Source organism: Phallusia mammillata, chromosome 2 (assembly GCF_965637545.1).
Source record: "Phallusia mammillata chromosome 2, kaPhaMamm4.hap1.1, whole genome shotgun sequence".
Taxonomy (NCBI): domain Eukaryota; kingdom Metazoa; phylum Chordata; class Ascidiacea; order Phlebobranchia; family Ascidiidae; genus Phallusia; species Phallusia mammillata.
Window position 1 is genome coordinate 3,048,938 of NC_137253.1, and position 14,615 is coordinate 3,063,552.

At 36.9% G+C, this 14,615-nt stretch overlaps 2 protein-coding genes, 1 long non-coding RNA gene and 1 pseudogene across 3 annotated transcripts; 2 read left to right on the forward strand and 2 right to left on the reverse strand.

The window, feature by feature from the left end:
• The first annotated feature begins 2,048 nt into the window (after positions 1-2,048).
• On the forward strand, positions 2,049-3,526 carry LOC145212109 (uncharacterized; annotated as a pseudogene).
• Positions 3,527-5,610: 2,084 nt separating this feature from the next.
• LOC145213643 (uncharacterized) lies at positions 5,611-8,951 on the forward strand. Its single transcript, XR_013856863.1, has 5 exons — positions 5,611-5,891; positions 6,904-7,024; positions 7,601-7,718; positions 7,991-8,061; positions 8,842-8,951. It is a non-coding gene; the product is annotated as an uncharacterized LOC145213643 (long non-coding RNA).
• Positions 8,120-8,975, reverse strand: LOC145213640 (uncharacterized). The gene has a single exon (XM_080081999.1). It carries the CDS (start codon positions 8,674-8,676, stop codon positions 8,218-8,220), a length of 459 nt encoding a protein of 152 aa, XP_079938125.1. The 5' UTR covers positions 8,677-8,975; the 3' UTR covers positions 8,120-8,217.
• Positions 8,976-12,145: 3,170 nt separating this feature from the next.
• Positions 12,146-14,341, reverse strand: LOC145212110 (receptor-interacting serine/threonine-protein kinase 1-like; the record flags this gene model as incomplete). The annotated part of the gene is made up of 4 exons (XM_080080143.1): positions 12,146-12,282; positions 12,787-12,909; positions 13,218-14,083; positions 14,148-14,341. Coding segments are annotated over 4 exons (1,320 nt in total), but the record flags the coding sequence as incomplete, so codon positions are not given.
• Positions 14,342-14,615: the final 274 nt, after the last annotated feature.

The window sequence follows — 14,615 nt, forward strand, 5'->3', positions numbered from 1 at the left end:
TTTTTTGAAAACGGATTATTAAAATAGACTAAAAGATGAGGCAATGTTGCGAATTTTAAAAAAATAATGGGCCTGAAAAGATTTCAAAAATTGTATTGAACTTAGCGTATTTCGTCACTATTGGCATTTGGTCCAAAGTGGGTGTTAGTTAATTGCATTTTGCTGTAATTATCGAGTCGGGTTCACTTTTTTGAAAACGGATTATTAAAATAGACTAAAAGATGAGTCAATGTCGCGAATTTAAAAAAATAATGGGCCCGGAAAGATTTCAAATATTGTATTGAACTTAGCGTATTTCGTCACTGTAGGCATTTGGTCCAAAGTGGGTGTTAGTTAATTGCATTTTGCTGTAATTATCGAGTCGGGTTCACTTTTTTTAAAATGGATTAATAAAATAGACTAAAAGATGAGGCAATGTTGCGAATTTTAAAAAAAAATGGGCCCGAAAAGATTTCAAAAATTGTATTGAACTTAGCGTATTTCGTCACTGTAGGCATTTGGTCCAAAGTGGGTGTTAGTTAATTGCATTTTTCTGTAATTATCGAGTCGGGTTCACTTTTTTGAAAATGGATTGTAAATATAGACTAAAAGATGAGGCAATGCTGCGAATTTAAAAAAAATAATGGGCCCGAAAAGATTACAAAAATTGTATTGAACTTAGCGTATTTCGTCACTATTGGCAGATGGTCCAAAGTGGGTGTTAGTTAATTGCATTTTTCTGTAATTATCGAGTCGGGTTCACTTTTTTGAAAACGGATTATTAAAATAGACTAAAAGATGAGGCAATGTTGCGAATTTAATAAAAATAATGGGCCCGAAAAGATTTCAAAAATTGTATTGAACTTAGCGTATTTCGTCACTGTAGGCATTTGGTCCAAAGTGGGTGTTAGTTAATTGCATTTTTCTGTAATTATCGAGTCGGGTTCACTTTTTTGAAAATGGATTGTAAATATAGACTAAAGGATGAGGCAATGTTGCGAATTTAAAAAAAATAATGGGCCCGAAAAGATTTCAAAAATTGTATTGAACTTAGCGTATTTCGTCACTATTGGCAGATGGTCCAAAGTGGGTGTTAGTTAATTGCATTTTGCTGTAATTATCGAGTCGCGTTCACTTTTTTGAAAACGGATTATTAAAATAGACTAAAAGATGAGGCAATGTTGCGAATTTAAAAAAAATAATGGGCCCGAAAAGATTTCAAAAATTGTATTGAAGTTAGCGTATTTTGTCAATATTTCGATTTGGCCAAAACGTTCGTTGCGCATCCATCCGTGACGTTCTCTCGTATCGCATTCCTTTTTTCGATTTTATTATATCGTGAATCAATAGCGCCCACTGGCGGATTTGTTTACACGGATCGACTTGCCACTGACGTCGGCAAACACCACAGATTTATAAGTTCACAACCCACAGAGGTACCATCATGAACAACAAAAAAAAAAAAAAAAACAGAGGTACCATGATGGGTAACATTGGGCGATTCGAAAGAATTGTAAACGTCGAATATATTAACAAGGTGTGTCTTAACAATAAAACTTGTCGGTTGTTACCACGATAAAACCTGACAACATATTGTCTCGTACGATTAACCTTAACCGTCGTAACATATTACGTCATAAACATTTAACGTTTATCGCAAAAGTTTTTCAGAGTGACGTCACTACTTTTTAAAATTTGACTCATCACCATTATAGTTCATTTTGTTTCGGTGCAATCGTGAAACAACTGCGACCACTGGTGGATTTGATTTTGTTCGCCGCTTCTACTTGACTTGTGATCGACGCCGACAAATAACACAACATTTATCGCCCACAGTGTGCAGTACTGGGACAACACTGGGCGTATCGAATTTGTGGAAATACAATGTCCGTATCAAAACGACCCGTAAGTAATTTTTTTTGTTTGAATAGAATCTCTCTTTGTTATTTTATGACGTCACAAGTAATTAAATGCTCGTGGTTACTTTTTTTGGTGTGACGTCATCAAATCAATTGATATTTCCTATTAAGCAGTAAACGGCCTTAAAAAATAACCGCCTGAGATAAGAAATGCCTTACAGGCTTACAACGACAACCGGGCGTAGTGTTTGTTCTGGCGCAAATCTGACTCCGGGACCACAAGAAATTTTCGTCAACACGACAATCAACTCAGTGGTCGCTGACATTCTGTATCACGCTGTGAGTGAGTTTGGCACGACTGCTTCATCCAGCGTGTCCATCTTCACAGAGACGGAATTGCTTTACATAAGATGTTTGTGATTTCAGATCCGCCAGTAAACAATGCGTCACATAATTAACTTGTTTGCCTTGACCATAAAGTTAACATGCACATTATGTATAAATTTAATGAAGCGTTTCCACAGGGTTTCCGAGCAATGGGATTTTTTTTACCTGAATATTTTTACACGCAGAAACTCATGCCCAAAATCGATAAATATGTGACATGGGCGAAAATTTAAACTTGCAAAAGATGCGAACTCGAAGTGTCCAAAGAACTTGTTTGAAGTTGTGAGATTAATTTGTGGATGTTCAGAAGTTTCTTTTTCCCTGGGTTGTATATCGCGGGTTTACCAGCCTTGTTTTAAAGCACCGTTCTTATATTAACCAAACGTCACCTCTTAGTCCTGCGTTTTTTTTCAACTACTCATACCCTGATATTTTATTCCGTTAGGTGGCGCACCAGAGTTATAATGTGTGATGTTGTGCTTGCAATCGCCGGAAGGAAATTTCTTCACAACCTTCAATTCTTATTGTTGTGGTTTTCGGCTAATGTGAATGCTTGTATATCCAAACCCCAAAATAAAATAGTGATGATTGTAAACACTTTTTGTTTCTTCTTTATTCTTCTGTGCTAATATTACTACTAGTGCCAAATCAAACCACTTTAAACCTAATTATGGCCTAAGTGTCAATCAACAATTAATGCAATATATTGGTCCAAATGTTTAGAATGACATTTCTGACCAACTTCGGAATGCTAACTCTATCACAAAGGTCACTGCGTTTTGTTTGCACGAGTTTTAAGAACCTACTTTCCAAACTTTCGCTTGCATTTTTTGGCATGCTCACATGCACCAATGAATATATTTCCATCACGAAACAAATAATATGGCGTTTATATTTACCTGTTGTCGCATTAATTGCACGTTTTATTGTTTTACTTTTGCACCGTTAGCCGACTCAGGTATGGCACTGCACTGTAACACAATCCCTTATGTTTTACAATTGTCACCTTTTGTACAGTTTTGTTCAAGTTAAACAACTCTCACCCACAAACTTCCAGAGTTCTTATTTATTCTCTAGCAGTTTTTTTTATTGTTTTTAAATAAGAACCGCATTTTTTGTCACAGTCGTGTAGTCTTGTAAATTGTTTTACTTTTTTATTTCATGTTCATGCGTTTTTGTTTGTTTTTTGGTTTAATTCATTGGTAGAACTACTAGCACTGGAACTAAGCTTACGTCCGGTTTGGTAGGTGGCGCAACAGAGCATAGGCGTTTATGGTGCTGACTCAGCAATCATTCTTAATATAAACCCAAACTGCTGAGTCAGCACCATAAACGCCTGTGCTCCGTTGCGCCACCTACCAGAAATTTCCAGACCGGGCGCCAGCCAAATTCCAGTGTTAGTAGCTCTACGTAATTTGTTTAAGTGTCTCAACTAGTATCCTTATTTACTGTAAATGAACTTATCAACGCCCTAAACAACTTAATCAACAATACTCTCTGCATGTATGTCAAAAGTCAACTATTAATGCAGACTTCAGATTTGTTTTGTGTTCTTCTTTCCGGCGCTTGAAATTATCCAGCAAGATTTCTTATAGTGGTTACTTTTCCTGTCGAAGTCCCATCCTCTTTCCCTAACACGGTGGTTAGGTTGTAGGGAACCCTTGACTGGTCCCAGTCGAGTTATACGCACTGCGCGCCACACTCACTTTCTTGTGACCTCCCGTCACATAGCGCCTTACAATACGGTGAAGCTGCAGCGCATTCTATCATGAATCACCAAACTGTTTTGCCATCCATAACATTTCAACGTTGCGCAGCTATTTCCAGGTTGATGATCGTTAGTTTTGTGCTAATATTGTGTCGCTATGCTTTTTTTCACCAAGCGAAATAAACTTTACTCACCAATCAAGTGAAAAAGTTAAAGAACTAATACACAGGATGATTGTTTCGAGTACAACAAAATTTTAAACGAAAAATCGGCACATGTACAGATACTTAGCCCAACCTTTAAGGCAGTCGTTAATTGTAGACTTGTGCGGGTTCGTACAGCAGGTTATGTATTTTCTTTCTCTTTGTATGTTCTAGTGCAGTGTGCCACAAGATGATGCTGGGTGTGCTGCCACAAAACCGTAACTTTTTGTTTTCATTTTGTTTTTGTGTATTTTATCATTATAGCAAATGATACTGTTCACACCACCAAATTAAAGCTACACTACTCACTACATATTCATGTTTTATCACGTCATAACATACTTTCTATTGGCTTCATGCAGGGATCTCAAAACACGCGACCCGGTGTGGCCCTAAGAGGGCTTTTGTGCGGCCCGCGAACTAACTTTTAAATTTTAGGTGTTTACCTTTAGGTGGAATACCCTGTCAGACCCCCTGTCCTAAAACTTTTATGAATCAATTATTCTTTATTAGTAATGTCTAGAAATAAATGAGGCGTTTTAATCGTATGATGGAAATAAGCTGGTCACTCCTGTTGAAAATCAGCAATTCGAATTGTTGCGTCACATTTTGTAATTGTTTCGTCATTGTATGCCATTGTTTTCACACACAGTAGTTTATTGCTTGTATTTTAGTTAGCTACACTGTATATCTGTTTCTTGTTTATTGCATTACAAATGTTTTATGTACATGAAATGGCATAAATGCACAACATTTTTAAGCACATAATATTTTTGTTCATATTACTTTTACAAAAACGTTCCAATATTACGACCATTCACTAACGTAAAAAATGTTTTTGGCCCACAAAAGTTTAAGACCCCCGGCTAAATGCTTTTTTTAGTCTTTCGAACAATTTTCAATCGCATTTTTGATTCGGGTGTGCCGCCAAACATTTAAAGCTTGTACGTTGCGCCGTGTACAACGTCACGAAGCCCATAAATGTCTCGTCGGGCCAGCCACTGTAGAACGCGCTATGGGCTGGGATGTCAAAGGCTTTATTAAAATAAGTTATGGCCCTGATGGGACCAAGTTCTGACTGATAGTAACGCTCATGAATTGTTGCTTTTGGAAAATGGCCAAGCGAAAAGCCAAACGTCTGTTACTCCAACGTTTTCTACTCGCATTCCACTAGGAGATTTGTCCTGTATTCGCGTATCCATTCCCAAAAAGTATTCTTCACAACAACTAACATCGTGAAATAGTACTGTTTGTTGTATCATAAACGCCTTCAATGCAAGTGTAATTGTGGTGGCTAGAATGCGCAGTTTTATATTTTTAACGAGTTTAAACTAATTACACGATTTTATTTTTTAAATGATTAGATTTTTCAATAATTTTATACTAAGCTTGTGTGCCACATCACAAGATTGCGTGCCACATAAAAATCGTTTGTGTTCCACACTAAAATAACCACTGGTCTAGTGGATAAACACAGCAGAAGGTTGTGGATGTAAGATGGTCTTACACAGCGAATTCCAAAATATAATAACACTAACAAGTCGCACATAAGTGCACTAAAAACACCGTTACGCATCAGGAATTTCATAAGTAATGTTATGCATCAGTGGTATCACGTGATCTGAAAAGAAGCTGCAGTGGGTTTTAAGTTTTTGTTGGTCATGGAATGAAATGCATGAAAAACATGTTTTCAGGAACTGCCAGTCCACAAACGAAGCTACAACTGACCGTAATAAGATTTTAAAATCCAGTAAGGTAAGATTTTTGGTCTGATTGGGTAATTGTGTTGTGATGTCACAAGTTTTTACTGTATGATTGTGACGTCATACTTTAAGCGCATGCACACATTAGAAGTTTAGTTTTTTCTGGGTGCGTTATTTTTCTGGTCACCGTGGCTTTGTCTAAAATATATTTTTTAAATAGAGTTATACTGAAGATGATCTAAACTTGAGGAATCTCAAATACCGTATTTGCTCGATTGTAAGCCGCGGCTTATATTGTTTTTTTAGCTGCCGTTTGTGCGGCTTATAATCGAGGGCGGCTTATATTTTAATTTTATACCGAAATCATTTCTACACTCCAATATTTTAAATTATTTGGGGTTCAAAACATGTATGCATGTACAGATTATACGTCGATATACATTCTGTCGGGTACAGTTATCAACGTAACTAACAGATATGGGCAAATAGTCGTACCATATAGCTACACTTTGATGTATTAGGAAACAATCGTATCTAAAATTCCAGCGTGCGGCTTACAATCGAGGGCGGCTTACATTATTTTTTTAACACCTCAACATGCGGCTTACAATCGAGGGCGGCTTACAATCGAGCAAATACGGTATGTGGTTACAAGTTACAACCATCTCAAGGAGGAAGGTGAAAAATGGTCGACTATTACAGAAATATAAAAGTGATTAACAGAGTGACATAAAACTAAGTTGTAAGTAGAAGTTATGTGCATTGGGGTTGTGTATAAACTGAAACACAAAAGCATGTCAAAAATATCTGCAAAAAGACCAGTGAATGTGAATCTGTGTTAGAAAGTGTAACACACTTTACCTAATTTTTCTTGTTTGTTGTACCTTATAATTTATACCATTTGTCGAAATAAAAATTATAAAATATTGAAATATGCTTGTGACTAAAACACTGCGTAGAGGTGGAGTTGATCATCTTAATATTATATATATATATGTTGGGTCATGAAATAAGTGCTTGATCTTTTGTAATGTTTACCATACACTATATTTTGCTTGATGCAGTGGTACGATGAAGCTCTTGACCCACAGCAATAAAAAATAATTTGAAACATGGAATCACTTCAAGCCAAAAATTAAATACTTACACAACAAAACAGGAGACGTCACAGCAATCCAAGACCAGGTCTGGTTTGACTAGAATTGTGTGACAATCTATGACATTCTTTGTTGAGCTTTTTCGATTCGTTGTTATACAGGGTGTGTGACAAAACACGCTTAGCACCAACCTGGATCACTTTCCCAAACTTGCCTATGCGTTTAAAGTGGACGATTGTCTTGTTGACAAGTACTTTGTTATGGTTTCACAATCCCTATTCAATTAAATGGTATAACTATATAAGCATGCTAATATTAATGGTTGCAAACAAAATAAACTCAATTTAGGTGCTGCTAGAATTTTTCCATTAGGTGTCCTGACGCATCGATGCCTCCAAGCATCATACAAAATACCTTTCCATTTAAGACAAGTATATTGATTCTTTAAATAATTTTTTTTTAGCATTAAAGGGTTGTGACTCATGATTGGTTCATTTACCTGTGTTTGTATGATAAAATTTTACCCATAACTAACTCACTCTTATTTCTAACCATGTTTACAGAAATTAATTATGAAAATTAAGTTTGTTTTACTCGCAAGAGACATTTGTCCTTTTACTCTCTTATTCACCTTGTGGGATAAATCCTAAATTTACTTTTTCAGGATCCATGGTTATACTCAGTGACAAATGTGATTATATCCGAGCTTCTGACAATCAACATAAAGTTGCAGTTTACAAAATGCGCAGATGGTTGTGTTTGGTCCAATGCAACTTATAAAGGTTTGTTGTTTTAATATTAACTAAAAATTATTTTTAACTTTAACGGCGGTCCAAATGGCAAAGTTCAAAATACATCACAAGTTTTGAAAACTAATATAAATACAATTGTAACCCAGTACATCTGGAAAATACATTTTATTTTTACACCCAAGCCTCATCACTTCAACAAATGCTTTTTTGAGTTTTTTTTTCAATTAAAAAAAATGTCAAACCTGCAACTTTCTTTCCACAAATTAACTCTGCAATTACAACAAATTCTTTGTTTTTTTAAGATTTGACCTGGAAAATGATCTTCTGTGAAATATCTCCTGAAATTTTTGAATTCTTATCAAATTTTTGAAAAGTAAGTTTTATTTTTACAAAAAATCGTCACTAAAATACAGCGATTGTGCACAAGATGGGAAAATGAAAAAGTAATTTTATTTACAGTAAAAAATAGCATTTCTTTCACAATAATTCTGTCACAGACAAAACTTTAGTTGTTTTGCAGCAAACTTAATCACTTGTTCAACTTTGCTTTGCTGTTTTGCATATTACTCTCACTACTTGCAATCAATTCTCCTCGTCGTTCCTCAGTTAAATTCTCCGCTGTTTTGAAAACTTTGATTGCTTTTGTGTAATATTCGATTGCTTCTTTGAAGCGTGAAGTTTCACCGCAAACAAAACCAAGATTGTGCAACAAGACACCGTAGATGTAATACTTTGAACTTTCATTCCCGAACTTTGTTTCCATAAGATCAAGTCCAAGTTTTATTGTACTTTTACTTGATGCCAAATCCCCGATGTAAAGTTGACTCTGTTCAGTGTAATGCAAACACCAAACCTCTTTTTCACATCGAATTTTTTCGTTTATTTGAAGGTTACGGATTTGCTGAATCATGTCACGCATCAGTGGGATCGCATGATCGCGCACGATTTCTCTGTTTCTGGACTTTAAAGATGAATCAGAATTTTCCATCAAAAGTTCGATAGTTTTTTTAATTCCCCACGCACACACAACGACACTTCTCCCTACAGCAGCGTCGGGATTTTTCTTCACATAGAAATCTGCGGCAATGCTGAAAAACAAAATGGCTTCCAAATATTTGTCTTCATTTCCAAATTTCGTGGCTTTTTCTTCCAGGTTTTCTGCAGTGACCCCTGGTTGACCTGTGATTAACCTTGAAAGTTGTTGTTTTGTCGTTTTTGCTTCGTCATACTTTTTTGTTTTCAATAAATCAACATAATTTTGTGTGTGTTGATTGAATTCGTCAGTTTGATCTGCAAAGAAATAAAAAATGATGTTTTATTTTAAGTTTCATGAAAAAAAAACAGTCTATTATACTTTGACATCGGTTCATGTAAATCAAAAGTTTTTAAAAAATAAATTTGTTTTTAAGTGTTAGCGAACAATTATTTTTCTTATCCTTTAGCTAAACAAATAAAGTGTACACGGATTTTGAACTTTACGCTTTGGTGGTTAAATTAAGTTCGCATTATTTCATCACAATAATAATGATGGATCACAGTCACACTTTGAGGGTGAATAAAACAAAAAAGCTTTATATTTTACAAGATAATAATATACTTTTTATTAGCTAATAACGCCGCGGGCCACAGATAATTGTGGACCGCGGGCAGCGTGTTGGAGACCTGTTGTCTAGGAGTATACAGAGCAATTTGCATGTAAGGCTGAAGCGCCAGACGGCGACATTTTGCTTGTTTCGGTGTTGATTTGCCGTGTATGAATACAGTCAGATTGTACAAATTGGTTTGATGCCCTAATTTCCGTCGTTTCTATACAGGTTTTACGAAGTGCAGCTTTGGTAAATATCTTTACGGATTTTCATTGCCCGATACTTTATCGCGTTTTCAAGATAGAAAGTGTAAGATCGACAACGGTCACGGCCTTTTTTGAATGAGAAGAGGTAAATGTGAAAGAAAGCGCATGTGACTCATTAAAGAGCAAAATGTCATATTGTTGAACACATCGTATCAGAGTTGCAAACTGGCCTGAAATTCAAGCCCGTAACCGGCCCTAACCCGAATCATTTTTGAGAAGCCCGTTTAGGCCCATAAGTTTGACTTGGTAACGAGCTACTCAGCTAGTTTAACTATTTCAAAACAATCCTGACACAAAGCGTAAAGTTAGGAACGAAACGAAGCCCTGTACTTTTAGGAAACTTGCCTGAAACGGTTGTTTTAATAACATGCGTGGTCATACTCAAGCACAACAAAAGCTCCACCACTGTGCAGTCTTTGGTTGTGACTGGGGGTCACGGCTTGCCTGCTGTGGCGATGGTGATTATTGCTGATTTAAAATTTGATTCGTAGCTACTGGCGTTTGCTGCAAAAGCCCGCAAAAAAAGAAAGACAGTGAGCTTGAGCGGATGTCCTTGAACTGTCAGGGGAGTGTTGATGGGTGATATGATATGCACTCTTGGTTTCTGCTGCTTGTTGTGACGTTGGGTTGCGGAAACAGTTAAATGGGTTATTTGCCCCTTTTACATACGAACGTGGCAAAACTATGTGTTGTGCATGGGGTGAGCTTTAATAAACCTCATTGCAAAGTTGCTAATGTTGCCATGGTAATCACCCCTGCATGTCGCGTATTTTTAGTTGGCCAGAAACCCAAATCCACCATTTCATCAAACTTATATTTGACAGGAAAATAATGTGTCAAAACATCTGCTAACTGTGCTTTCACTGTGGTTGAATTTTGCGGCTAATGTTAAATTAACTTACAAGATTGATTTGCTTTTCCAAACCAATATGATATTAATTTTATTACTAAAGTGAATGATAACTAACACCAAGAGCTTTTTGTGCCATACTGCCCCTTTACCATGTAAAATATTTTGAGGTGTTGGTTGTCGCTACACAAATATTGACTTTCCAGCTAACTGGCAGCGGACGCTTACGGCCTAAATCGCATTGCCCACTTTGCGACAAGAACGTTTTTGCTCGTCCCGGTATGTAAAACTGGCGACTGTTTGGTTGTAAAAGTGCGGTCTATAATATTAACGTTTGATATCTACAGTATAAATACCATGTTTAAGCATAATTTCCCACACTTGCATTAGTAAATAATAGCTATAGGTTTAATGCATCTCAAACCTTTTTCTTGCCCTTGTTGGATATAAGTTTTTTCTGCCTTATATGCGCCCTCTGTTTGTTCGGTTGATCGTTCCTCGGTGTTGTTTAATATGAAGGGCACTAAAAATATGTGGTTTTACAAATATACTGTAATTTAACCTGCAGTCTTGTTTAGTTTTCCAAGTAAAATGACAACGGTACAAAAACATTTTTGTGCAAACAGTCCAGTAACCGAATGTAAATGTATCAATAGCTGCTAGACAACGGACGCATGCGACTTGATTCTTATTGACCTCTTTATAACAACGACTGGAATTTTGTTTTTGACAAAATAATAAGCAGTTTAATAATGTGTAGCATCACTTAAAATCTGCTCTAAACACTTGAAGTATAATTTCCAACGTTGGGCTGAACTGTTTACAATTCCTCGTATTATTATTTTAGTACAGGCTAAGGTTGAAGTATAGAAAAGGAAAAATTACAAGCATTTGCAAGGTCATGTGCTTAAATTTCAACACACGATCTCCAATCATGTTGGAATTTTAATTCAACGTGTGAATTTGTGATTGGTTACCTGCAGGTTGTAGTGGTGGTGATGTTGTGTTGAAACGAGCGACTAATTTTCGTACTGTGGAAGAGCGTCCTTCGGCACCGTGTCTAATGGAATCTAAACAAAACAAAAATATAGGTATATTTATTTGTTTTTACTATAAAAGGGAATATTTTTAGCAATGTAATTTTCATCACTGTTATGCAACTGATACAAGTTTTAACCAGTCAATGCATTATATACCCAGTTGCTCTGGTCTGCTGCTGGTGGAAATTTCTCTTTGTTGGGAAAATGACTGTACATGTCCTCGTGCGCCCTCTGTTGGTCCAGTTGATCGTTCCTCGGTGTCACCTGAGGTGGAGGGCACTAAAATATTGATGGTTTACCACTACACACATTTATACTGTATTGTTCTGTTTTCAAAAGAGAACTTATCACTAATAAAGGTCGATTTGCTAACAATGTGCCCTGTTACCGGTTGATTTTGTTTGAGGTGTACAAGTATTGACTTTCCATCAAACTATATGTGCGTAAGATTCAAGATATAAAGTCGTTGCTATAATATAGTTGAATGACAAAGTTGAAATCCCAATGATTTGTATTTAAACCAGTTAATCAAATGTTAGGGAGCATGAAAAAGTTTCATTCCTCTTGTAAAAATATGGCGAGCTTTAAAGTTTGGGAATGCCAGGAATAAGACTAAATAATTTAAATTGTTGACTATAAATTAAAAAAATTAACTTTTTACGCAAGCAAACGTTTATTACAACAATCAATTTAGCTGTTCAATTACAAGTTCACACTAGTCAATATATCGCATACCTTGCGGTTGCTGGTTGCTAGAGGTGGGGATTTCCCCTGGCTGAGATGACGGATATTCTTGTGCGCCCTCTGCTGGTCCGCTTGAAGGTCCTTTGGTGCCACCTGGTGTGGAGGGAACTAAAAGCAGAAAATAATGGAAAGGAAATATCGTCAGTGGTTCAGTAAGATTTCTGTACTATACATCACTAATTACCACAAAAACTGCTGGGTCTGGTGAGGAACTGACAAGTTTAATCAAAACAGGCCGCAACTAAACAATCGGTAACGCGTTTTACGACAACAGGATTGGGATAACTACAAGTTTCTGCCATGTAACCGATTAAGTTTGTATCAGTCGTCAGTAAAAAATATTGACTTTCTATGGTACTAATGTGCATAGGAATTCCAGATATTAAAACGCTACAAATACAGTTAAGCGTTGGCTGCTTGCAAAACAGCGAAAATGTTAACATTTACTGACAACTTGATGTGTGTTTCAAAACCGCAGGGAGCGTGAAAATGTTTTACATTTTAACCAGTTTTCGAAGCAAACGTTTTTTACTAAACAATTGCCAGCAATGCATACCTATGTTTGCTGTATTAGTTCAACTACTAGCTCCAATGTGTCAATATATCTCATACCTGTTTTTTGCTGTCTGCTAGAGGTGAGGATTTCCCCTTGTTGAGATGACGGACACTCTTGTGCGCCTCTCTTGTGCGCTGGTCCGCTTGAACGTCCTTCGGTGCCACCTGGTGTGGAGGGCACTGAAAACAGAAAATAATAAATGAGTAATATTAGCAGTGGTTTAGGACGATTTTTGTACTAATGAATCATTAATTGCCACAACACCTACTGGGTCTGGTGTGGATGTGACAGATATAATAAAAGACCGCAATTAAACAACCAGTAACGCGTTTAATGACAACAAGATAAGGATAACTACAAGTTCCTACGGATCAAAGTATCTTATACACGGGTCCTTTTTTAGGAAAATGCAGCCTGGTCCGCTTTGCCTACGATTAATTTGTGAAAAGCAAATCTAAACTTAATATCTGTTGGTTTGTTAATTTACCATGAAAACTTCTGGACCGGGTTGCAAAATACTGAAGAGAAACGCGTCGACCTTCGCTGACTACGGGTTGCTCGTCTAAATCCATTTGATTCAAAGTCGTCAAAACTTGAGAAAGTAGCTTGGTGGTTTTCTGTTTGTCTAAATACGTTTTCAATTCTTCTTTTATTTCAGTCATTGTGGGACGTTTTGTGGGATCTTGATCCCAGCATCGCTTCATCAGTAGTTGGAGTTGCTCTGCGATTTCTCTGTCTTCACCGACCAAAGTTTGCATCCAATCCTGTATGTCCTGACAGTCTGGTCTTTTTCCTTTCTTGATTAGTTTCAATAACTCCTTTCGCTCTTCTTCTGCCAGACGTGGATAAGGTGCTTTACGGGTCAAGACCCAATACAATAGCATACTGAAAGCATATACGTCATGCTGCTTCCTTGGTTTCGTTGTGGGGTCCTTCAGTTTTTCTGGCGCGGTGTAGTAAGGGGTGTATTGTGGCCTTTCTTTCTTGGTTCGTGCCAAAGGATTCACAGTTGCCGAAATACTATAAGTTGCCAGTTCGGAGGCCCCGAAATCAGCCAATCTACAGCTTAGTTCTTTGGTAAGCAAAACGTTTCCAGGTTTTAGGTCCTGATGAATTAAACGTTTGTCGGGCAAATTGTGACAGAAAGCCAATGCTGATGCTATTTCGTATAAAATGCGAAGGCGCACAGCAAGGCCCAATTCTTTGGATGTATCCATTAGTAGTGTTTCCAAATCTCCACCTTTGCAGTATTCCATCACAATTCCCATTGAGAAAGACCATTGGACGTAGCCGAAGATTCGAACGACATTTTCATGATCTGCTTTCAGCAAGTGTTCCATTTCTTCCTTGATCCTAAAGAATATTTTGAAAAACATGGGTGTGGTGTTTTATGTAAGTGGTAAATTTTACGACTTACATTTTCAGAGCAAGTGACCTTTTTTGCGTTCCACCAGCCACCTCAAATACTTTGATGGCCACTTCTTGCTTTAACCCTTTGTGGTATCCAAATATAACATCCCCGAAACCTCCTGAACCGGCCACAAAGTCATCAAGGTTACACGTGATGTCACCGCAGTCCAATTCTCGTAACTGTGACACAATAAGTTTGAATTTTTACCCCTTCATGGCCATCATATATTTTATTGAAGTCCAACCAAGTCATACAACTAACTCAATCAATTGAGATTCTCTTTGCTTTGTGCAACCGCTTTGCAAACGAAAGGTTTGAAATCCGTCCGGCTTTAGTAATCGCTGAGTAACTTACAACTGATTACAACTTGTTAGTTTTTTTGACTAGTTTCAGAGTGTCAAAAAAAGAAATCCCCTTTATAAGTCATTGGCATTGCCGAAAATGGAATACGATTGTGAACCCCTCTAAACCAGG

Bases quoted from the DNA above. Each gene is read 5' to 3' on its own strand.
- LOC145213640 (XM_080081999.1), bottom strand. From the start codon at position 8,676: ATGGAAAATTCTGATTCATCTTTAAAGTCCAGAAACAGAGAAATCGTG.